The sequence below is a fragment of the Brassica rapa genome, chromosome A06 (assembly GCF_000309985.2).
Source record: "Brassica rapa cultivar Chiifu-401-42 chromosome A06, CAAS_Brap_v3.01, whole genome shotgun sequence".
NCBI classification, from domain to species: Eukaryota; Viridiplantae; Streptophyta; class Magnoliopsida; order Brassicales; family Brassicaceae; genus Brassica; species Brassica rapa.
In genome coordinates, this window is record NC_024800.2 from 19032547 (window position 1) to 19057213 (window position 24667).

The window sequence follows — 24667 nt, forward strand, 5'->3', positions numbered from 1 at the left end:
TAACTGTTTGCGGGCCCCACTGACACATGGCTTCTTGCAATTGGTTCATATTTATTTTTCTTTTCCTTTTTTTTAAATAAAAAAAAAATTTAAGGACCAAAAAAAATCTCAGCCGATAATCATGTTCTTATAAACTTGTGAGCTCATTCCTTCAAAATTGACTTGTTTTAAAATTCTTTTATAAAGTGTATTGTCACATATCTCCAAAATATAAACTAAACATAGTATTGTCTGAAGATTGTGTTCTAGATCTGGGGTTTTATATGTCGCCACGTCTTCATCATTTCTGTTTATTTAATGGATTATGCTTGTTGTTTTAAGTTTCACTTGCTCACTTTTGGTTAATTGATCTCTAAGCTTTTTTTTCGGGTTTTTGGTATTGTTGTAAACTCTTTCCAAATCTTTTGCAGTCGAATTATTTTTGTATTCGGTGGTTTTGGCTGGCTAAAATTCTCTGTTTTAAGAATATGATGTCGTTAGACCGTTATAAACTTGTGAGCTCATTCCTTCAAAATTGGCTTGTTTTAAAATTCTTTTATAAAGTGTATTGTCACATATCTCCAAACTATAAACTAAAAACATAGTATTGTCTGAAGATTGTGTTCTAGATCTGGGATTTTATATGTCGCCACGTCTTCATCATTTCTGTTTATTTAATGGATTATGCTTGTTGTTTTAAGTTTTACTGGCTCACTTTTGGTTAATTGATCTCTAAGCTTGTTTTTTCGGGTTTTTGGTATTGTTGTAAACTCTTTCCTAATCTTTTGCAGTCGAATTATTTTTGTATTCCGTGGTTTTTGGTATTGTTGTAAACTCTTTCCTAATCTTTTGCAGTCGAATTATTTTTGTATTCGGTGGTTTTGGCTGGCTAAATCTCATTTTTCTCTAAAGAGATAAACATGAAGAACTTTATATTCCTACTACGATTTAATTTTATCTCTATTGTATTATTATCTAGTTAACATAGGATTCATATGTTGTATATATAATCATTGTATTGAATCAATAAACATACCCTTTCATAACATATTTCATGGTATCAAAGCTAAGATCTTACAAACTCTGACATAATTTTTCTTTAAACATATACTTCTACAACTACTACGATAGCCAATGATAATACTTCATCATCAACCAATACTACTATTCCAGCGACACCACCAGCAATTTTAAAGAAATACTTCATCATCGTCAAAGTCGCACGGGTTTACAAAATCTGGCACAAATGGCCAATAATAAAACATCTTATTTTCGGGAACATAGAGTAATTTAATCAAAATAAAAAGGGATTAATTTTGTGTTGTACTTTGTGTGCGTTAAATGAGTAAGATGGGCAATAAATGGGACCCGAGACAGACGTAAGCAGTCAGTGAAAAAGAGTCGTCCTCGTAAACCGGGCTGTTTTTCTCGGTTATTGGTGCTTGGTTTCCGCTGACACCGACATGTCCGGTTCCTAGGTAACTTTGCTCTCTACCCTACGATTCATTCTGGAATGGACGATCCAGATCTTCTTTTTCCTTTTCTATCTGTGACGTGTGGTTCGAGTATTTCGCCTGAGTCTCTCAGACGAGCCCTAAATAAACCAAACTCAAGAATCCAATCCAGTAAAAACGAAAATTATCAAGTTCAAACAAAAAATTGATTAAACTGTAAATTAAATGCTGTTGACCAAAACCAGCAAAATACTTTAATAAATAAATATTATTAAAGTACACATATTTAAAGTTAACAAAGCCACCAGATCACTTTTCAATATGGAGTATATGATTTGAAATCAGTACTGTAATTATACTATAAGTCTACCATAAACTTTCTCTAAGTATCCCGTCGGAGTAGCTTTTAAAAACGTAAATGCATTCTCTTTTAGAGACTATACAAATCAGGTGCTCAAGAAAAAAGAGAGAATACAAATCTTCTTGACTGAAAAGAATGATAATGCATTAATGCATAAATAAGACAAACAAATACAATCATACGTATGTTTCTTTAAGAGAAAGTTAATTACTCAAATGAAATATGATCTACAAGAGGGAAATTTGGCACGAACCGATGTGAAAACAAAACCAATGTTTTGTCGTTTTCATAGCAATTAATTTGAATGTATGTTGTTGCATCACCCCATGTAGCTAACATAATATGAGCGTTGCGTTTTATTGCATGGCACCTAATAATATATCTAAAGATTCTAAACCCGCGTGACCCCGGCTGGATATTGTAAACAGGTAGAATCATATGAAAAATGGGATTAAAAATCATCTTGCTTTTGATAATATATAGATTGACATATTGGTTAAAATGTTTTTGATCGCTAGTAACAACCTATATGTCATCGCAAACTCATTTATCTATATTATATAAATTGTTAAAACCACCTCAGAAAATTTAATTGTTAAAAGCATGCAATTATATATGTTTTGGTAGATAATAATCGATGGTATATTTTAGACTTCATCACACAACAAAATGTAAAAGCATACAATTACTTTAACTTATAAGTCGAGGTGGAAGGTAATAATAAGGAAGAACATATACATGATATACATATATAGAAAAAATTCCCTTATATATATACATATGTATGTCTGTCTATAAAGTTGAGGTTAAAAAAGAATCAATATGATCATATGATTCATATTTCTGGAATGTAACTTCTGCAATGGAAGTAAATATTCAGTCTATAAACAACAAGATTGTTAAATAATGCCATTAATTTTTTTTTTTGTCAAACAATTAATTTTTTCAGTATAATTAATGTTTATAACTAATTACAAGCACACAAGTGCACAACCCTGTGATATATACACATATCTATATGTAAAATATGTGCAGATGTCGTTTTGGGGACTTGACAGGGATTTTAAATTAGAAGGAAGATTTCTGTTGCCCTCGGAAATGACGGTTATTAAATATGTATAAGAGACAATTAAACTGGGTATTTTTCAGAAGAAATTGACTTGTATCATGAAAAGGGTTTGAAATTGAATGTACTTACTTGGAGTACGTCGGATTTTACCGCTCTGGATTTCACTGTAACATTCTATTTCAGGTAACCCTATACGCACCATATAGAGACAATAACCAAAATTAATCAAACTATTAAACCGAAATTACCAAATCCATGTAAGAAAATACAAAAGAAAAATCTAGGGCTTAGATCTTTTGTCCTCTCTATAAATAGAAGAAACTACAATAACCCTGTCACATGCTTCCTTCCTTCTTCTTTCGTAAAGATTATCACCTTCTTGTCTTCTTTATCCTCTGCTTCTTCTTCTAAAGCGATTTAGGGTTTAGAGGAATGTTGTCTGGCTCGAGGTCATGAAGAGTCGATATTTAACGAAATACAAAACTCTATATGATTCTCGGACCAGGCTTCATCCCCCTCAACCTATTCATCGCAATTTCCTCAAACTATTACTTTTAACGTCACATCTCAATGATCTCATCACGATAGTTGATTCATGGTTGAGAAAATGTTGTCATTCATACTTAAGTTTCTAAAGCTTATTGTTCCATCGAGGTTCATTTTATGATTCATGCTGCAGTGTTAGTTATTATATAGCCATTGACAAACTCATCAAACAGCTAGAATTATCATTCTCTTAAAATGTTAACCATCTTTTTCTTCTATGTTTGAATATTGTTCCCCATGAAGTGTTTCGAGCCTTTATTTGCGGATTGTTATTTGTTAGCCGTTCCTTTTTACTAGGAACAAAGAAGTAATTAACCAAAGAAATCTGGATCTATGAATGCAAATCCCTTCTGTTTTTTATACACCTTGAAAGATATTTCACTTTTCCGTTTTTAAAACGTACACGTCTAGTCATATATATTCATTCATACCAACTTTGGGGGAAAAGTTAAGTTATCATGAAACAACAATCTATTGAGGCAGCATGAAAGATATAAATTGGCCATTTTCTCTTTTTTTTCACATCTATGAGTTGCAACAATATTTGTTACAACCTTTCAACTAAACTTTATAATTGACATATATATCAGTTCACTGCATGTACGTTTTTTGTGTGTTGGTCAAAATTTATAGTCACTTGGAAAAGTTATTTATATATATATATATATATATTAATAATTCAACAAATGTGAAAAGGGTAGAGGAAAAAGAGAAGACAAAGAACAAAAGAAAGCTTTGCACGTGAATGATGTGGAAACCACCATATGGCTTTCCGCCATACTACAAAAAGTCTCGTCAAGTTGAAATGTTATTACACGTAACATGAAAATGAAAAATAACTTCTTCTCTTTTCCCCGTTGTTGGAAACTATTGTGATTGATTGACTGTTTTCCATGAAACAAATCTTACAGAGAGAGAAGATATGATGTGATGTGTATATTGTTGATTTTTATATAGTGGCGTGAATTAGAATTTCAAAAAGTTAGCTAGTAAACATTTTTGTAATTTAAATCGTTTGTTAGGGAAAATGTCCTATAACGTCGGAGTTATTAACAGTTTCTGCAATTGTCAGAGTCATGGGAGATAAGAAGATGAAACAATGGAATGATGAATAATGCGATGATTAACTGATTATAGGAAGAGTTTACTGTTGAGCAGTAATTTTACAAATGAGTCTGTTTCTTTTTGATAAAACGACACAACGAAACATCGCCTTCGCTCGTCGGTTTAAATAAAGCTTTTTTTTTGTTATTTGCAAACGGTTATTTTCTGTTATTTTTCTTTCTATCTTCTTCTGTTCTGAATTATTATTTTGTTTGATGGAGCCTCTTAACGTTGAATGCGATCTTCAGTCACTGAGAAGATTATACAGTCTTCTTCTTCTCCAATCAAATGCAAACAAGGAATATGTACCCCAAACATTTTTGGTGAGTTTAATTAATATCTCTTGCGATTCTCATCTTATAATTTCTGTCATTTATTAGCCTGACATTAGTTGCTCTGAAAAATCGCAGTTAGATGAGAATTCACAGTTTCTACTAAAACGGTTGCTCGATTCTGCGACCGAGGAACTATTGGCTAGACAACACAAGGTTCGGCTCTGTTATTTACCCCGATGTAACAACGTGTTCCTGTTTCTGAATATTGGGTTTCGTTACAGGTACTTGCACAAGCACAGTTAGGTTTGCCAGAGAAAGTTTCTACACCGAGTACTAAAACAAACTCAGTCTCAAGGGGTATCGTCAAGTTGCCTAGTAAGGCTGCTTTAACACATGAAGTCGTTGATTCAATCGAAAGAATCGAAACACAGCTTTCTGCTTTTCAGTTTTGTTCTAGTCGTGGCGATAGAACAAGGTCTTGCAAGTCTCCTGGTGGAGTAACTCCCACGGAAGAAGAAGGTTACTCATCTTCTGTAATGACTTTTCAAAGGTTAAACGAAAAAGCGTTGATGGAACCAAGACAAAGCTATTTAAGGAGTAGGCAAATGAGGCATACTACAAGAACATCAAGCGTAGCTCCTAGCCTTAGAAGTGTGACTAATAATGCAACAGTTGGAAGCCGTTATGATCCAGATTTGGCTCTTCAGTCACACTCTTCTCATGATGATCAGATTGGTCTTGCCACGTCAAGACCGCCTCGTCCTCTGAGGTCTGTTGGTTTCGAGAAGCCTAGCAGAACGTCACAGAAGATGGCTAGTATGAAACCAACTTTGTTATTGGATCAAGGAATCGACACTGGAACAAGCTCAGAAAGCGAACAACAAGTTTATTCAACAGAGCAAGAATCAGATGAAGCCTATGGTGGGGAAACAGTATCAACCTCTGGCTCAAGCTGGGAAACTCATGCTGAGAGCGTCACCGAGTCAGACTCATCATATCCATCAGAGAGTGAAGGTGATGATGAGAACCCTCAAGTCAGTGATTCTCCTCCACATAACAGATCAAGGGGTCTTGCAAAACAGAGGAAAAACGGGGCAGGGCGGCTTAAAAGATTCAAGGACAAGCTAGGTAAAGTGTTTCACCATCACCACTACCACCACCATGAGCATCACAACAAGAAAGAAGAGCAAGGCCGCAAGCCATCAGCTTGGAAGCATTTAGTGAAGAAACATCTCCACAAAGACAAAGAGAAATTGACTGAAAGGCGGATGAAGTCAGAATCCAAAGGTCTAACTACACATAACAACAAAGGTGGACAGTTTCATGCGCTGGTGAAAGGATTCATGAGACATCATAGAAGACACTCAAAGAACAAAAAGCAGAAGTTGAAAACCCCTAAGCGTCAAGGTGGTGTCAAGTTTCCCAAAAGAGAGAGGGTTAAGTCAGAAAAAACAAATTATTTATGTAATAAGGATCAAGAACATGATGGAAACTAGTCTTATAAAGGTATACAAGAACCAAAAAAAACAACCTTAAACGTTGCAAATTTCATGTTTGCCCTTTTTTTGTGACACAAACTCAAGCATAGTATTACTTTTGGCTTAACTGCGGAGTTCTGATGGGATCCGGTGCATTAGTGTTGGTATGATCGCTTTGAAACCCATTTAAGAGATAAATCACTTAGCTTAGATGTAGTAGCCTCACAGCACATCTTACACTTCATATCAAGCCAACTGTTTCCATACGTACATCTATCGCAAAGCCAGTAAGGACCAGCGACATTGTCATAAGACTTCACCTTCACGTCTACTATACCATCTTGCAAAGTTTTGATGAAATGATAAAAGAAGTTACCAACGTTACTCGTCGCGGTAGTCAAGCTATGCCTAAACTTACAAAGCACTAAAGCATCTGCTGCATAAAAGGCTGTTTCAGTTTCCTCTAGCAACGTCTTTAAGTAGCTTTGCAGCGTCGTCGTCGCAATGTCTTGCAAGAACTGGAGATACTCCTTCTTCGATGTCTCATGCTCCGTGTGGAAGTACTCGTAGACACAGCTCCATTTAAGAACCTGCCTGCATTGGATAAGAAGCATAAGACCTTCTCTCACAATCCTAACGTCTTGCTCTTTTAAACTATCTGGGTTCTTGATGATGTAGTCTTCGAAGTCTTGTAGATCGTCTTGTGCTCCCTCCATTGCAGCCTTACGCTCCTCCCAGCGATCAACAACCGAAACTTCGACTTCTGTGGATAACCAGTCAGAGACGTTGTTGCACGTCACAGGTCTGTGTGACTCGAAGCTGCATCTCCAGCAGAAGGTGTGACCACAGAGACACACCACGTTTAAACCGTACTCTTCCACATCATTGGCCTGATGAAACTCAATGACGTAGTTGCAATCCGGTGCTGGACATTGCTTGATCATCAATCCCTTGTTTTCCTCGATGTAAGATCTCAAGATATAACTCTCGTAGAAGTCTTTATCCTTTCCCGTTAGCTTCTTGATCGTGTCCGGTCCAACAGAAGCTCGACAGTTTTGGTCGGGACATGAGATTACGGTTTGGTTCTTCTCCAGAGAGTCGAGGTACTCTCTCCAACAGGTTGTGCAGAACTTGTGTGAGCAACACGGCGTGGAGATTAAACCATCATCATTCACATGACCATCACTAGTCTTATTATTGCAAATCACCCATGATGAATCAGACAAATCACTTACAACTGAACTTAAGCCTGATTCAGAAAATAACTTGTCCTTGTCTTCACCCAAACGCTCAGAGACCCTAAGGGTGTCCCATCGGAGATACATGAAGAGAACGGTGGCGTCGTTTTTTGAAACGTAGAAGACTCCTGAGATGTCGTCGATCTGTTTATTCATTTTCTCTTTAACTTCATTTCTCGTTAGAACAGAGTAAGGTCTCTGTTGATCTCCCTCCATTAATTTCTTGAAAAACAAAAATACAAGAAACAAAAATCAGCAAATTACCAAAAAGAAGAAGAAGAAGAGAGGGATCAAAGAATTAAGGTTAGGGCTTTACTGATAGCTTGAGCCTCAATCAATAGATAGCTTGTGCCTCAATCAACAAGATTGACTCGGAGATGAGAGAAACGATCGTAATTGAGTTTCCCTTTTTCTTGTTGTCTTAGAGATTTCCTCTTTCCTCTTACAGTCTAGGGTTTTCCTTTTTTTACTCTCCTATGGGGAAGGATATGGAGGAGTTGCAACATTTATTCTGTTTCCCACTATCACAAACCTTTTTGGATATAATTCAACCTTTTCTAATTAAGAAATTTGTCTCGTTGGACCCTAATCATAATTATCAGTTCAATAATAAAAATATATCTACATTATTAAAATTGGACTGCTTTTTGATAATTTTTGATATTATTAAAATTAAAGTAGTTTTTGATAATTTTGAAAATATAGATAACAATATAAATGAGAATTGTTTGGAAACATAAATAACAGTATAAAATAATATATAAGTTTTTTTTAATAATTTCATTAATTGTCTTTTTATATTTCACTCAATTTAATAATTTTGTTAATTATATTATCTTGACAATATATGTGGCCAGTTTAATAATTTTATATTTTTATCAATTATATTATCTAAACAACAACTGTTATTTAACCACTAGACTAAAGGTAATTTTGAAAAATAAGAGGTCGGTTTAGTACTTATAAAAATAGCGACCGAAAGCCCATGCTTCGTTCGCTTTGGGCCAGGCACAATAGTCACATTGTGCACAATAAAGTCGTCAACTCATCACAGACGATTGTTGTTTCTTGTTACATCAGAGGTGTAACGCCTCTTGAACTCGTTTTTGGTCAGCCCGCTTGGAAAAGAAAAAGGAAAATCATCCTCTTGCTTGATCATGCAAGAATCGAATAATCCTTTACAGCTCTAGGTTGTCTGAAAAGACTGAAACCTAATCTAGTTTCTGGAGTAGTTAAAGCTGCTTCAAAGGATTGTTGGTGTATAACTGAGAGATGGAGAGTCACTGAGAACAGCTTGAAGAAGTTGGACTTAGAGAGTACTGTTTGGAGCTGCTAGTTGTATATAAAGCTAGTTGTGTATTTGTATATATATAATCAATGATTGTCGTGGTTATGATGGTTGTGCATTGCTCTGTTTTTTGAGCTTTCTAGTGGTTTCTTGCACTGGTGGTAATTGGTAAACCATTAAAAAGTCAAGGTGGTGTGCAGTTTCCGAGCCAAGAGCATTGAAAAGAGATGAAATACATTGATTTTATCCAAACTGGTGAAAAGACATGACGAGAACTAGACTCAAAAGAAATTAACAGAGCAGCAAAAGACTCTCAAGTTTCATTGTCTACTAATACGTTTGTTCTATCTTTAAGAAGAAACCTAGTTAAGAAACGAATCACTTTGCTTCAACCACAGGAGATTCACAGCACATCTGACACGCCTTATGTAGCCAAGTGTTTGCGGAGCTGCAGCGGTCACACAACCAGCAAGGAGCAAAGTCGTCATAGTGCTTCACCTTCACAGCGTCCAAACCATCTTTCAAAGCCTTGGAGAAGTTATAAAAGTAGTTACCAATGCTGCTTGTCACGGCGGGTACATTGCAAACAAGCTGTGCAGCAGACAAGGCTTTTGTGTCCTCCTTCAAAGTCTCTGCGTATCTCTCGACAAGTGTGTTTGCGTAGTCTTGAAGGAACCTCAGAAACTCCTTCTTCGAGGCCTCGTACTCCAAGTGGATGTGTTCGTACACGCAGGTCCATTTAAGGAACTGTCTGCACTGAACAATCAGCATCAGACCGTCTCTTACAATCCTAATGTACTCTTCGCTGGTGTTGTCGGATTCCTTGAAAGCTTGGAGCTCGGATCTAGCTTCCACCAATGAAACCTCACACGCCTCCCAGCGATCCAAACACGAAGTATCCACCACTTCTACGTTCCAGAGTGGATCCTGCTCTACTGGTTCAAGACAGTCTCCATAGGTTCCTGATTCCGTTTTGTGGGATTCTTCAGAGTGCATACACTCCCAACAGAAGCTACCACTAAAACAAAAACAAAAAAAAAACACAATGATGATTAATTAACACTTAATTATATAAACTTAAACAATATAAGATCTGTTTTTTTTTATTCCAAACCTGCAGTAGCCACAAGGAACGAACTTGGAGTCTAGTGAACCAAGACCAATCTCCAAAGGAGATAGGCAATGAGGGCAAGTCTCCGTGTTGTCTTCGATCCATAAAAAGCTCAGTGACTTATCTGATGCCTCTGACAGCTTCTGCAAGTCTCTAGACAACCAATCAGAGGCGTTGTTGCATGTCACAGGTCTGTGCGTCTCAAGGCTGCATCTACAGCAGAAGTTATGACCACATAGACACACCACATTTAAGCCATACTCTTCAGCATCGGTCCCTTTATGAAACTCAATGAAGTAACTGCAACCCGGACACTGTTTGATCTGTTTCTTGCTTTTCTCGAGGTAAGATCTCAGAACGTACTCATCGTAACTATCTCTATCCTTCACTGTTAGCTTCTCGATCGTGTCACGTCCCACTGAAGCTCCACAATCATGATGAGGGCAAGAGATTGTATCTAGGGTTTTCTCCACGGAGAAGAAGTTCTTGTCAAGATACTTACTCCAATAAGTAGTGGAGAACTTGTGAGAACAAAAGGGTGTGGAGACTTTAACAACATCATCTCCATCATCATCGACGTCATCAAAGAACTCATAAAACTCATCACAAGAAGAATCGGACAAATCTTGGTTCGAGTCGGTAACATCAACTGGTTTCAAACCTGACTCAGTCAACAGTTTCTTGTTTTCTTGGCTCAGCCGCTCTGAAAGAAGCTGCGAGTTCCATCGGAGTTTCATGAGGAGTACGGTGGCATCGGAGTTTGAAACGCAGAAGATCTCGGAGATAACATCGATCTGTTTAGTTATCCTCTCTTTAAGATCATCTCTTGTACAAACCGAATACGGTCTCTGTAGATCATCATCCTCCATATTGAGATTGAACAAAATTTCTATGATAAACTTATAGAATCCTAAAGAAGGAAATCAACGAGAGGCGGACACAAGAGTTATATAAAAAGGCTTATCGATAGCTTGCGCCTCACTTAACTGCTAATTGATTGATTTCTTGTTTTATAGGCGCTTTAGGGTTTCCTTTTTGATTTCACCGCCTGGCGTCCAAAGAATCTTGGCCCATTGGGCCTTAATTTTTGCCCTCTGTTTAAAGGATGTTTTTCCTTTTTTGGTTAACAACTTTTAGAAAGAGAAAAAATTATACATTACCATTCTTTTTTTTTATCAAAACATTACCATTCTCTAATTAGCAATTATTGACTATAAAAATTTGGGCAATTCTATTGAATAGTTTTTTTTAAAAGTTTTTTGTCACCAGTAAAACAACTAAAATAGTTTTTTATTTTGAAATTTTTAATATTTATTTTTTAAATTTTGAAATCTCCTTCCAAACTATCTAAACTATTAAAACTGAAGTATAAATAAATCTTCACCCCGAGTTTTTCCCAATAATTACAATCATATGCCACTGGACTTAAACACTGTAGTTTTACACTTTCCTTAACCCATTTATTTTCTATACCAAAAAAACGTTAAACCATCCCGTTCGATATACAATCGTATTATGTTAAAAATTATAGTTTAAAATAAGTAGACCACCTGCGCGGATGCGCGGCAGCGGCTAGAGTTTAAAATTATTATGTTAAAAATTAATGATCAATAATTTAACATCCTATATATATAAATAGAGAAACTTTTAAAAAGTTTAGAGCATGTAGTTTTTTTTAACGCTGATTTATTATGATCTTATAATTATGATATGAGAAAATTACATAGACGATTCGACAACCGACAATACTACATGCCTTATGAAAAACTACACCTAGCCGTCCTATGAAGATCCACGGCTTGCCAGATTTACTTGCACCATGTTGAAGATAAATTTTATATAAATTTATAACATGCGCAAGTCTTATCCTAGTGTATATGTAAACAATATATTGCTGGTATAAAGATAATCAATTGATCTAACGATAATTTACTATTCACAATAAAGCTTGATTTCCATAAATGAAATAATTACTAACAAGTTCCTATAATTTAGATAACCACGGATTAGTTGGGACCAGTCAACCATTTTCATAGTTAGATCATTTTTATAGTATCTTCTCCATGATTCACCATCATTCCAAATTCTTTTGACTCGAACCAAAACCGATCAAATGTAAATACTTAAAATAGCTAAACAATACGTAAATCACCAAAAATACTTAAAGTATATATTGGTTGCCCATCTAAATATTTCAAACTAATTTTATGTTAAATTTAGGTATTTTTCATGTTATATATTAAATTTTATTTTTCGATTTGATTTTAAATTTTTAAACATCATTTAAATGCATTATCTGAAACCGAACCAAACCTATAAAGACCAAACCGAACTTGGATCAAAATTTATAAATACATAAATAGGGTTGAATTCCTTCAAACTGAAAAAATCTAAAATCCGAATAGATCCGAAACGAACCCAAATGGGTATTCGAACCCGAATGGATGGATACCCACATCATATAAATACATTTGAAAAAATATAACCAATTCTATTTGATTTATAAAAAAAATAAAGCAAACATCCGGGCGGTCGCGCTGGTCAAAATCTAGTATCCCTTAACTCTAAAGCTAAATATAGATTAGTTAGCTCTAGGATATACAAATATATTTAGCTTTTAATAAAAAAACTAGACCTTGACCCGCCCGACCGGGCGGGTATTTATTTTATGTTTTTAGTTTTTTGTTTATATTAAATGATGCATTTGTAATATTGAAACATAAATTTATATTGAAAATTACTTTTTCAGTTATAATAAAAATAAATATTAAAATTTTAATAAAATATTCTGATATAAATTTTAAATTTCTTAATTAAAATAAAATAGAGGTGGTCATATTTTTTTCCAATTTCAAAATCTAAGCTTCCTTAAAGACAAAGAAAATAAATTTATAAATACATAAAATATAAAAACATATTTGGAACTATAATTTCTATTAAAATAAATTTGTTAAAGAAAAATAATCTTGCTGTTGTTATTTATTTCTATAGCTTGTCCCGTGACCGTATAAATATTTGCTTTCACTTTAATTTTTTTCTTTGTACTAATGGTATAATATATATATATATATATGTAAATTAAAATGTATTACACAATTGTTAATATAACATTTTTAAACATAGCAATTTTATTTATTACTTTGAATAATTATATTTTGTGATTTTAATCGTCTATTATATCACAATGTATAATCTAAACAAATCCAATATTTATAACTAATTGGACTTATATTATGAAATCATTATACTAATATATGAATAAACTATTTTATATTTTATTTATATTTTATTTATATGTTATATAAATTGATTATGCTGTGTGATTTTTTAATTTTTTTATTTATTACTTATAAATATTAAAAATATTGAATACATTAATACGAAATATATTAGGAAATTTATTTTGGTTATGATTTGATAAAGGAAATCTATTATCTAAATTTTGGAAAAACATTAAATGATTAAATATATTATTTAAATAAGAAAAAGACAAAGCATGCTTAAATATAGGTTTAATAAATATCTTAATGGTATTCTAATGTAAATAAGTGGTAAAACAAAGGGATATTTTTATTTTGTACTTCTCTTTTAATGATATAAACTAGAGCTTGACCCGCACACCCGCGCAGGTGTTAGTTTTTTTTATAAATAAATATTTATTTGTATAAGTGATAATATATATTTTAAAAGTTACCCGTTTAATTTATTTTTAATATGACATTTCTAAACACAATAATTCTATAGTTTATATTGAGTAGTTTTATTTTATCATGTAAACCCTTAGTTATATCATCTATTTATTTAGAATATGACCTGTAAAGTCACACAAATGTATTTTTATTTTTTATGGATCAAAATTTTATGATTATATATAATAAAATTGTTGTATAAACTATTTTTATGGATCACAATTTTATGATTATGTATAATAAAAATTTTGTATACTATTTACTATGTATATGTGGAATTAGTAAAATAATTACCGTATAATGTATGTAATTATGAAATGTATATATGGAATTAATTATTTTCAAACACACATATGTATAATAAAAAAAAAAGAAAAGACAATTAATATTAAAATTTAGGTTTATTAATTATTGTTACCATGATTTTTTAGTTAGAATTTGATTTTGGAAATACATTAATTGAAGAGAAAAGACAAAAATCCTAAAAGATAGGTTAATTAATAACTTCAGTGGCATGCTATTGTAAATATAGTGGAAAACTAAGGGATAATCTAATTTTGTACTCCTCTTTTAATAGATTAGATGGTCATTTTTCCTTTTTGAAGGCTAGTTTTACTAAAAAACTATCAGAATTTCTCTAAAAAGTTTTAATAATAAAATAGATTAAAGGATTAAATATTTGACTTGGATCACCGAAATTAAAATTTGTTTTGATTTTGGCGAAGAGAATACCAAAATCTAGGCATGTGACAAAATATAATGAGCGAGTCAAAGTCAATTAATCAGAGTGATGTGATTGGTTCTTTATCATGCAAGTGTAACGCCATAAACGATTTGGCCGATGAGTATAATAGTAAAATGGTTATAAACCCCCCCTCCCCCCCCCCCCCCCCCAATAAGAATCCAAGACGAACGCGCGGCGCGTTTGTAGCTCATATGTATCCCCGGATCCCGCCTTTTGCTTTTCACCCATCATTTAAAAACTCTCTCTCTCTCTCTTCGCTGGCTTAGACGAGGAACAAGAATTGGAGAAAATTTTGTCTGGGCCCTGAGAATCTAGGGTTTAGATTTCATTCTGCCGTTCTCCGATTCGATTCTATAATCTTATTTCATCTGGCACGGATCATAAATTAACTCATTGGTTAGTATTCGCGTGAGATTTGAAATGTTGTTTCATTTTTCTCGTTGATTAGTTAGATTGTCCATATACATGACTCCTTGTGCTTGATCTCGTTTAGCTTGGTGTTTTTATAGGTGATTAATGGTTTAGACCTTTCATTGTGGAATTGAACAGAGTTGAATGATGGAAGATGTCTTAATGAGTGGTTGATTAATTCTGGTTCTGATAGTCCGTTTATATTCGGATGGCTTGTTACTGGATTACTTGGGCATCCACCTGCTGCGTTTGTCTCTACTCTCTTGTTCCAGGCCAGAATGTTTCCAAAAAGGCAGCTCTGAGTATTCCTGTCAACACTAAAGTCATCAGAGACAACTGTTGTTTCTGGTTACAGTGTAATGCTTCTTGAACTCGTTTTGGTCAACGCACCGTCTACTTTTCCCGCTGGGAGGAAGAAGAAAAAAATCATTCTCTTGCTTGATTATGCAAAGACTTGAATTGTCTGACAAGACTGAAACCTAATCTTTAGTTGTTGGATTCCTATGCAGTGGCTATTCTCTGCGCACAAACCTAACCCAGAATATAGACTTTCTGGAGTGGTTTAAAGCTGCTTCAAAGGATTGGTAGTTTAAGATGATAGCTGAGAGAGATGAGTGAGTGAGTGAGTGGGAACAGGTTGAAGAAGTTGGACTTATAAAGTAATATCTCGACATGCTAGTTGTATTGAAACACTACATTTATTTGTGTGACATAAACTAGTTGTGTGTTTGTATATAATCAATGAATATTGTGGTATACTGGTATGATAATGATGATATGATGGTTGGTATGCAAGACAGTGCATTACAATTTGCTCTGGTTTTGAGCTTTCTAGTGGTTCTTGCATGGGTAGTAAACCATTAATAGAACGTCAAGGTGGTCTGAAATTTCCAAAAAAAGAGATGAAAGACATTATTTAATCCACACACGGAACAAGGCATGACGAAAAACTAGTCTCAAAAGAAATTAACAGAGCAAAAAGACTCTCAAGTTTTTCATGTCTCCTAAAACTTTTCATATTTAAGAAGAAACCTTGTTAAGAAACGAACCACTTGGCTTCTCGACAGGAAACTCATAGCACATCTGACACACCTTATGGAGCCAAGTGTATGCATATGTGCAGCGGTCGCATAGCCAGCAAGGAGAAAAATCATCATAGTGCCTCACCTCCACAACGTCCAAACCATCTTGTAAAGCCTTACCGAAGTTATATAAATAGTTACCAATGTTGATTGTCACGTCATAGAGATTACCCCTGGAGCAAGTAACCTCCTCAAGAGTAGTTTCAGACAAGGCCTTTTCTCTTTCCTTCTTTAAAGTCTCTGAGAAACTTTGGACAAGTGTGCTCGCATAGTCTTGTAGGAACCTCAGAAACTCCTCCTTCGAGTCCTCGTGCTCTAGGTGGATGTATTCATACACACAACTCCATTTAAGGAACTGTCTGCACTGAACAATCATCATCAATCCTTCTCTCAGAGTCGTGTTGTTTGATTCCTCGAAAGCTTGGAGCTCAGATCTAGCTTTCTCCATTGAAGCTTCACACGCCTCCCACCGATCCAAACACGAAGTATCATCCATGGAAACTGACAGCTTCTTCAAGTCTCTAGACAGCCAATCAGAGGCGTTGTTGCTTGTCACAGGGTTGTGTGAGTCAAGGCTGCATCTCCAACAAAAGGTATGACCACATAGACACACCACGTTTAAACCATACTCTTCACCATTAATCCTGGAAGGAAACTAAATGAAGTAACTGCAGCCCTGTACAGGACACTGTTTGATCTGTTTCTTGCTTTTTTCGAGGTAAGATCTCAACACATACTTATCGTACCTGTTTTTTTTTCCTTACTGTTAGGTTCTCGATCGCGTCCCACTCAACTTCTGATGGACAACCTTGAAGAGGACAAGAGATTGTATATTTCTTCTTGTTATTCTCAAGGTACTTACTCCAGTACAGTTTATGGAAAACTTGTGAGAACAAAAGGGTGCAGGGACTTTATTTATCAACGTCATCACAAGAAGAATCAGAATCGGACAAATCTTGGTTCAAGTCGGTAACAAAACCTGACTCAGTCGACAGTTTGTTGTTTTCTTGGCATAACCGCTCTAAAAGAAGCTGTGAGTTCCATTGGAGTTTCATGAGGAGGGCAGTCACGTCGGAGTTTGAAACGCAGAAGATTTCGGAGATATAGTACAAACAGAATAGGGTCTTTGTAGATCGTCCTCCATAATGCTTTCTTGAGATTGAATAAAAATCTGAAAGAACAAATCAAAAAACTGAGCAAAGAGAGGTGGATATATAAAGTTAAGAAAGAATTACACCTAGAGGCAGTTTATGAGTTTTATTAACACAATGAGGCAGTTATCACTACTAAGGTAGTTTTGTCTAATGAAACTCAATTTCTGGTTAAAAGTTAACTAAATAACTTTGTAACTAAGTGTTATATGATAACTAAATGTAACATCTATTTCATTTTTAGGCGGAATTTAACTATAGCCATTCATTTATTTGTTAATCTAATGGTCAAGATTCTTCAGAGACCAAGTGGGTCCTCTTATCTTTACTCTTCGTCATATTCCTCCCAAATTCTCCATTTTTTCTCCTCCCGTATTCTCTTTTTTTTTTTTTATCCTCCCGTATTCTCTGTTTTTCTAAATTGAAATCTGCTTCTTTATATACTTTTTTCAAGAAAACTTGTGTTTAATCATTATCTCTATTACTTAATCTATCTTTTGAAATATGTCAAGGTGTATCTCCGAAGTGATTTAGTGGTGGTATATACGACAGCAACAACAACGGAGGAGTTGTTGGCGACTATGACGAAGACGATGGCGGAAACACAGTCGACGGCAAAAGCAATGTAGAAGACTCATCCCCCACCGTAAACCAGACTGTAAGAATCAAGAAATTCATCCACCATGGCGCTTTCACATGGGACACCGCCAAAGTTAAGGTTCATCCACAATAGCACCTTCACATGGGACACCTCCAAAAAAAATCATCCCCATCGCCGCATCTTATACTTCACAATTTTACACACAGTCCTCCTTTGCTGAGTTGGACAGAACTGAAAGGTCATAAGCTTCACGGTGTTATAAGTGTAAAAATTTGCAATAGGTGTACACGTTGTTTTTTTAAACATATGTACATGTCGAACCAAGATTGTGTACACATGGCCGGCCAGTCAATCATCGTGTACATTATACACATATAAATGTTATCAACTATCGCAACGTCAAAACATTATTGAGTCATCTTTGTTTGTACACCGGTTCTTAGTGTCAATCTTTAACTTTTATATACACCAAACCTATCAGTGTTCATTCGTGATGTACATAAGAGTTAACCAGCACTGATGTACATAAAAGTTAATCAGTACACCAGTGTACACGTGACAGTCAATCATCTTGTACATTATGTACACGTAAATGTTAATAAATGTTATTAGCTATTGCAACGCCAAAACATTATTCATCTTTTTTGTACACCATTCTCAATATCAATCTAAAACTTTTATGTACACTAAACATATTAGTGTTTCTTACAGTACATTAACTTTTATGTACACCAAACCTATTAGTGTCCATTCTTCACTTTCTTCATTTTAGTCTAGTGTTCCATTTTTAGATTAGTATATTTGTGAAAGTGGATGTCGTTTGACACTAAAACGTACCAAAGCTGTTCAGTTTGAAATGCTTGGGCTTATGGGATTGAAATTATCATTGAAATATAGTTCAAGTATATATGTACACAAATAATATATAATGTTGTACATGTGTACACAAACAATGTGTTGTATATGGGTACGCCTGTATATAGTTCAGTGAAACAATATACAATGTTGTACATGTGTACGCCTATATCAATATCGAAAAGAACCTTTGTCTTTTAGACTGACACCAAGAGTGATTTAGATGAGATGAGACAAATCGATTGGTAGATAACTTGCCTTACCACACAAATCACCTTAGCTTTAGAAGGCCGGAAGTAACCTAAGATTCTTATAGTAGCATTTGATGTGTCACCTTCCCTCCCTTCACTGAAAACAACATAAAACGGAGTGTTCTAACATTCACGAAAATGAGAACCCCATTCATTCACGTTAACCACACTTCCTCGTCTTTATACCTACAAAGACAAATGTCTTTCTTTCATATGTACCCGTGTACACTGCCATTACGTACACATCCATGCGGTCGCTAAATGTACTCGTGTACACGAACATGATGTACATAAAAACAAAAATGCGACTATGGAGTTTGTTTACTTTACAACTATAGTGTTTCACAGTTTATTTACTTACGAATAAAATCACCGTACAACATACCCAAAACATCACAAGTGTACAACACACTACCTAACAAGAAAACAACCATCCACAACCAAGTTTCTTTCTTTATAACCAACAAATCTTGTATTTATTGTATACAAATTCAAACAACATCTCTAACTCTGAATTCCCATGTAGCATAGATTTGTAAGCACATGTTTAACCTGCAAAAGGCACAATGCTTCTTAACTCTCAGATTCTTACACAAACAAAAGCAAACATGAATAACAAATTTCCCTCGTAAGACACAGTCAGATCCGCAAACACCACAACAATATAATACACACTAAAGATTATAACTTTCGTTTCAAAATCAAAGATGTCAACTTACTTAGTTGCAAAACGCCTCTCTGTTTCAATCGCTCGTCTAGTTCTTCCACAACCGAAGGCTCTGATTTTCGGTACCAAACGGATTGTAAGAAACATGATTCAAGTAAATACCGAATAAAACAAAACAAAATCGAAAAGATAGAATTTACCATCAGCTCTCTCTTTCCTGTGTGTTTTCGTCTAGTCGTCATCTTCTTCGGCACCATCTCTATCGTCAAAACAAATTTCTGTCGATAGTAAATTTCTCAAGTTTCTTTCTTCTCTTTCATTCTGGGAATCGTAAATCTTGATTAAAAATATTATGTCAAAAAGTAAAAGGCAAGTGTCTAATTATTAAAATCAGTTAAATTTGGTTTTGGGTCCACCATTCAATTTATTCAAAATTCAAAAAACAAACTATAAATAAAAAACAACGAGAGAATTAGTTTCTAGTTTGTTTTTTTAGGGTAATGATGGTCTTTCATTCTAATAAACTACCCAAGTAGTGCTATGTGACCTGCAGTGTAATTAAAACTCAGAAACTGTCTCTGAGTGTAAATTACTCTTAAAGGCTTCTCGATAGCTTGCGTCTTAAATTAAATTTTCCTTTTTTTAACACCGCCTTTTTCTAGTAAAGGAAACTAGGTCATTGGGCTTTAAATATCTAAAAGTACGGTCTCCAACGTGATTTGTATTATGGAACTAGACGATTTTCTTCTTTTTTTGATAACTTTAAAAAATCAATTTATTAATTGGATGTGATAATCAGTATTAATTTCGTTAAATAATAACTAAAATATATACTTGAATCGTCAAAAATTAAAATTTGTTATTTGTTTGACGGAAGAGATTACGAAATCTAGGGCATGTGGAGTCAAAATTAAGTAATTGGAGTGACGCGATTTCTTTTTAAAGCAAGTGACGTCATAAAGGACTTCCAGTGAGGGGTATAATGGTAAAAGGGTCCAAGCCAACACCGACGGAACAAAAGAGACTGCTCGCTGGTTCGTAGCGCGTATATAGCACCCAAGTCCCGCCTTTTGCTATTCACCCTTCGTTATATATAAACTTTCTCTCTCTCTCTCTCTCTCTCCTCTCTTTCTCTTTCCCTTTTTCGGCTTCGCTGGCTTAGAGGAGGAAAAGGAATTGGAGAAAATTTTGACCGGTGCTCGTAAAATCTAGGGTTTTAATTTTACCTCCCCGTTCTCCGTCGTGAACTCCGATCCGATTTTGTGAATTTGATTTCATCTGGTACGCCTTTTAAATTGACTCATCTGTTAGTATTCTCATCAGATCTAGAATTTTTAAGTTTCTCGTCGATTAGATCGGTTCTCGGTTTACATGCCTCCTTGTGCTTGATCTCGTTTACCTATGGTGTTTAATACGCGAATTGTGGAATTGAACAGAGTCAATCTCTTGCGTAATTCTTTTAGGTTTACCTTCTCGCGGATCCTTATTGTTTTGTGTGCTTTTCTGGCAGGATTAAAGCTGATATTTTCTACTGGTGCCGTAAGTTATATAAAGATATGACCAATTAGATTTGCAATGATGGAAGTGGGGTTCTCTTTTATTCACTGGTTGATCAATTCTGGGGCTGATAGTCCCTTTATTTTCGGATGGCTTGTAACTGGCTCACTTGGGGTTCTCGCTCTTGTGTACGCGTTTCTTAAATGGCAGAACAAAACTTCTCTTAATTGGGTTAAAGCTGCTGCTAGAGAGAAGAAGAAGGTTTGGAAAAGACTGAGAGTTCCACTCTCTCATCATCAATGGACCGATGATTACGGTTACGGCCCTCAGCCATCTACCTGCTGCGTCTGTCTCTACTCTCTTGTTCCAGGCCAGAACGTTTCTAATAAAGCAGCTCTCAGTATCCCTGTCCACCGGTGTTCTGTATGTGGCGTAGCAGCTCACTTTTACTGCTCAGGCTCGGCGGCTAAAGATTGTAAATGTGTTGCGCAGGCTGGATCTGACCATGTAAGGCATCACTGGTCTGAGAGATGGGTTAACATGGATGATAATGCCGACATGTCTGCCTTTTGCTTCTATTGTGATGAACCCTGTGGTGTTCCTTTCATTGAGGCTTCTCCGATGTGGCACTGTCTTTGGTGCCAGCGCCTCATACATGTCAAATGTCACATGATTATGTCCAAGGAATCTGGTGACGCTTGTGATCTTGGCTCTCTCAGGAGGGTGATTCTCTCTCCAGTTCATGTAAAAGTCAGCGGAGAAAGTGGCGTTAATGGAGTACTGAGTACTATTAAGAACGAGTTAGCTTCGATACGAGGGCAGATGAGAAGAAAGCGAAATAGGGGTAAAAATGGGAATGCCCAAGCTAATAGTGGTAAGCTATTGGAGGATTCAGCTAGCAATCCTGCGAAAAGCCTAGTTAATGGGCTTGTAGTGAAGAAACTGCGTAGAGACAGGAGCATAGATTGCTTAAAGAAGATTTCGGACATGCCAAATGGTAATGGAATGCAAAATGGTATTGGGGCACCTAAACGAAGTAAAAATGCTGCTATTAATTGTATGAAGAAGTATAGCTTGGTTGATTTGCCCCCGGATGCAAGACCGCTTTTGGTCTTCATTAATGCTAAGAGTGGAGGTCAGCTCGGTCCTTTCCTACATAGGAGACTCAATATGCTGTTAAATCCAGTACAGGTAACAAATGAACTTCAGTTTGTCAGAATTCCACTATAGATTTTAAAAAAAAATATCCCAGTAGCAACTAGCAAGGGATGCTTGAAATATGGAATTCATACTGTCTTCTAGTTTTATCGTATCATGTAGTTAATGTTGTCCTGAAGCTTGTTTTCTGTTAAGTAATTGATTAAAGAGTCTATTTGGTATAATATCACTAAGTATAATCTCTTTGGCTAAAATTACAGGTCTTTGAACTTGGCTCTTGTCAAGGGCCAGATGCTGGTCTAGACCTATGTAGCAAAGTGAAGTACTTTAGAGTTTTGGTGTGTGGAGGAGATGGAACAGTTGCTTGGGTGCTTGATGCCATTGAGAAGCGGAATTTTGAATCTCCTCCACCTGTTGCTATTCTTCCGTTAGGCACAGGAAATGATCTATCTAGAGTTTTGCAGTGGGGAAGAGGTATTTCGGTAGTTGATGGACAAGGAAGTCTAAGAACGTTTTTGCAAGACATTGATCATGCTGCAGTTACAATGTTGGATCGCTGGAGTGTAAAGATTGTAGAAGAGAGTACAAAAATATTTCCAGCAAGAGAAAGCCACAAGTTTATGATGAATTACTTAGGTGCGTTTATGAAACATTGATTATGTTGGCCTCTGTCTTGGATCATCAAAGTATAGCTGACATTTTCTTTGTTTAGGTATTGGCTGCGATGCCAAAGTTGCATATGAGTTTCACATGATGCGGCAAGAAAATCCAGAGAAGTTTTGTAGTCAGGTACTCATGCTGGGTCTATCTTACCCTGAACTTATATAATATTTTGAGCACCAATATGTGGAAGAAGCTAAGCATCATTGTCATTGGTGTTGTAGGCATTGTGGGTTAATCCAACAATTTTCATTATATAAACAAAACAAACGGCTGATGTATTTGTTTATCTTGTTTGTTATGCAGTTTGTAAATAAATTACGATATGCTAAAGAAGGTGCGAGGGATATCATGGATCGAGCATGTGCGGATTTACCATGGCAAGTCTGGCTTGAAGTTGATGGAAAAGACATTGATATCCCCAAGGTACCGTACTCTAATTTTTTTTTCCAAAAGGCTAACATCACTGTTGTTGTTGCCTCTAGGAACTGATGTCTCTAATTTATTTTCCCTTCAGGACTCAGAGGGTCTAATAGTACTTAACATTGGAAGCTATATGGGAGGAGTAGATCTCTGGCAAAATGATTATGAACATGATGATGATGATAGTTTTAGCATTCAGTCTATGCACGACAAAACTCTCGAGGTTGTATGTGTCCGCGGAGCGTGGCACCTGGGGAAGCTACAGGTCTAATTTATTCCCAGATTGTTCTTTGCTCTTCTTTATGATACTACTAGCAGTATTCCTTATTCAGTGTGAGGTTGAAGGGGTTCAACAACTTTTTAACGCTTGATTCTTCATTTCAGGTTGGTCTTTCTCAGGCTAGGAGGCTAGCACAGGGGAAGGTAATAAAAATACATGTTTCTAGCCCTTTCCCTGTTCAAATAGATGGAGAACCGTTTATTCAGCAACCTGGATGCTTGGAGATAACTCACCACGGGCAGGTACATAATTTCTCACTTCATGTGACAAAATCCTTAAGGCTATGGACTCTATCATCTACGTTATCAAACAATGAAACGCATGTCTGGTACCATTTTGTGGAGTAATAGTAGGAATAAACACTAACAGAAACACTTATGATGATGATGATGTGAGGCTTGGTTTTGTGTTCAGGTGTTTATGTTAAGAAGAGCATCAGATGAACCTAGAGGCCATGCCGCAGCCATAATGAACGAGGTCTTACTCGATGCAGAATGCAAAGGAGTCATAAATGCATGTCAAAAGAAAGAACTTCTTCAACAAATGGCTCTCCATCTATCTTAGAAGAAGAAGAAGAAGAAGAAAAATACAAAACCGCTCAACAAGTTTTGCTAACAAGAAGAGTAACTTACAATCTTGTCTTACCCAACTAGAAAGCCCGGGTACGAGACTTTTTGCTTTGTATCCTGATTTTTTGTGTATTTTTTATTTTTTCCCTTTTTGTGTGTTGTGAAGAGTGTCATCTATAGTGTGTCCATACGAAAGCCCCTGAGATTGGCTTCGGAAAGTGTTAACCAGAAAAACTTTGGTCATATACATACATACTGTGGTAAATTTTTAGGGTATGATACAAAGGCCATGAAGAAAGGCTTAATTTACCTACCCCACATCAATCGTCTTTTCATTGTCTGATATGAGCTTTTTTTTTTTTTATGTGTCGTATAAGATTCAGTTACGTGTAATTTCCTCAAGAACCTATAAAGCTTCTTTTTTAGGTTCAGCGAAAGCTAGAACCAACTGTGGCTGTCCAAATGTATAAGAGAAACTAAAAACAAAGTCCACTTTCATATTTTTCAAACAGATTCTGCTTCTTTCAGACGTGAATCGATGGTAGGGTTTTGCCAGACATCACTAGTTTAAGCATTCCTGTCAAATGTGTTGAATTATTTTTTGAAACGGAAGTAAGAGCAGAAGAAGGAATCTTTTTCAGTGTAAACGCAATGTTCGGTGATTAAATCAAATTACAATTAAACCATCTACTTCAAGTTTTGTTTTGTAAATCAATGGTAGAGCT

At 35.5% G+C, this 24667-nt stretch overlaps 5 protein-coding genes and 1 long non-coding RNA gene across 8 annotated transcripts; 3 read left to right on the forward strand and 3 right to left on the reverse strand.

Annotated features, from left to right (window-relative positions):
• Positions 1-57: 57 nt before the first annotated feature.
• On the forward strand, positions 58-6335 carry LOC103873794 (protein KOKOPELLI). The gene is made up of 3 exons (XM_009152193.3): positions 58-4836; positions 4924-5001; positions 5070-6335. Exons 1-3 carry the CDS (start codon positions 4729-4731, stop codon positions 6282-6284), a joined length of 1401 nt encoding a protein of 466 aa, XP_009150441.1. The 5' UTR covers positions 58-4728; the 3' UTR covers positions 6285-6335.
• LOC103873780 (probable E3 ubiquitin-protein ligase ARI14) lies at positions 6226-8851 on the reverse strand. Its single transcript, XM_009152178.2, has 2 exons — positions 7821-8851; positions 6226-7726 (listed from the first exon to the last, which is right to left on the reverse strand). The coding sequence occupies exon 2, from the start codon at positions 7718-7720 to the stop codon at positions 6422-6424; it is 1299 nt and encodes a 432-aa protein (XP_009150426.1). The 5' UTR covers positions 7721-7726; positions 7821-8851; the 3' UTR covers positions 6226-6421.
• Positions 8852-9097: 246 nt separating this feature from the next.
• Positions 9098-13132, reverse strand: LOC103873781 (probable E3 ubiquitin-protein ligase ARI15). The gene is made up of 2 exons (XM_009152179.3): positions 9907-13132; positions 9098-9810 (listed from the first exon to the last, which is right to left on the reverse strand). The coding sequence occupies exons 1-2, from the start codon at positions 10770-10772 to the stop codon at positions 9171-9173; spliced, it is 1506 nt and encodes a 501-aa protein (XP_009150427.1). The 5' UTR covers positions 10773-13132; the 3' UTR covers positions 9098-9170.
• Positions 13133-14039: 907 nt separating this feature from the next.
• LOC117125900 lies at positions 14040-15515 on the forward strand. Of its 2 annotated transcripts, none has more exons than XR_004448374.1 (2): positions 14040-14733; positions 14887-15515. It is a non-coding gene; the product is annotated as an uncharacterized LOC117125900 (long non-coding RNA). The 2 variants fall into 2 exon arrangements; XR_004448373.1 differs by having other exon boundaries at positions 14041-14733; positions 14847-15515.
• A 203-nt stretch (positions 15516-15718) lies between these two features.
• Positions 15719-20094, reverse strand: LOC103873782 (probable E3 ubiquitin-protein ligase ARI13). 2 transcript variants are annotated; one of them, XM_033272822.1, is made up of 3 exons: positions 19556-20094; positions 19408-19467; positions 15719-19240 (listed from the first exon to the last, which is right to left on the reverse strand). In XM_033272822.1, exon 3 carries the CDS (start codon positions 16324-16326, stop codon positions 15769-15771), a length of 558 nt encoding a protein of 185 aa, XP_033128713.1. In that variant the 5' UTR covers positions 16327-19240; positions 19408-19467; positions 19556-20094; the 3' UTR covers positions 15719-15768. The 2 variants fall into 2 exon arrangements, with proteins under 2 accessions (XP_033128713.1, XP_033128712.1); XM_033272821.1 differs by having other exon boundaries at positions 15719-19467.
• A 299-nt stretch (positions 20095-20393) lies between these two features.
• On the forward strand, positions 20394-24302 carry LOC103873784 (diacylglycerol kinase 2). The gene is made up of 8 exons (XM_009152180.3): positions 20394-20636; positions 20866-22043; positions 22271-22646; positions 22723-22799; positions 22977-23096; positions 23188-23358; positions 23478-23615; positions 23788-24302. The coding sequence occupies exons 2-8, from the start codon at positions 20931-20933 to the stop codon at positions 23935-23937; spliced, it is 2145 nt and encodes a 714-aa protein (XP_009150428.1). The 5' UTR covers positions 20394-20636; positions 20866-20930; the 3' UTR covers positions 23938-24302.
• Positions 24303-24667: the final 365 nt, after the last annotated feature.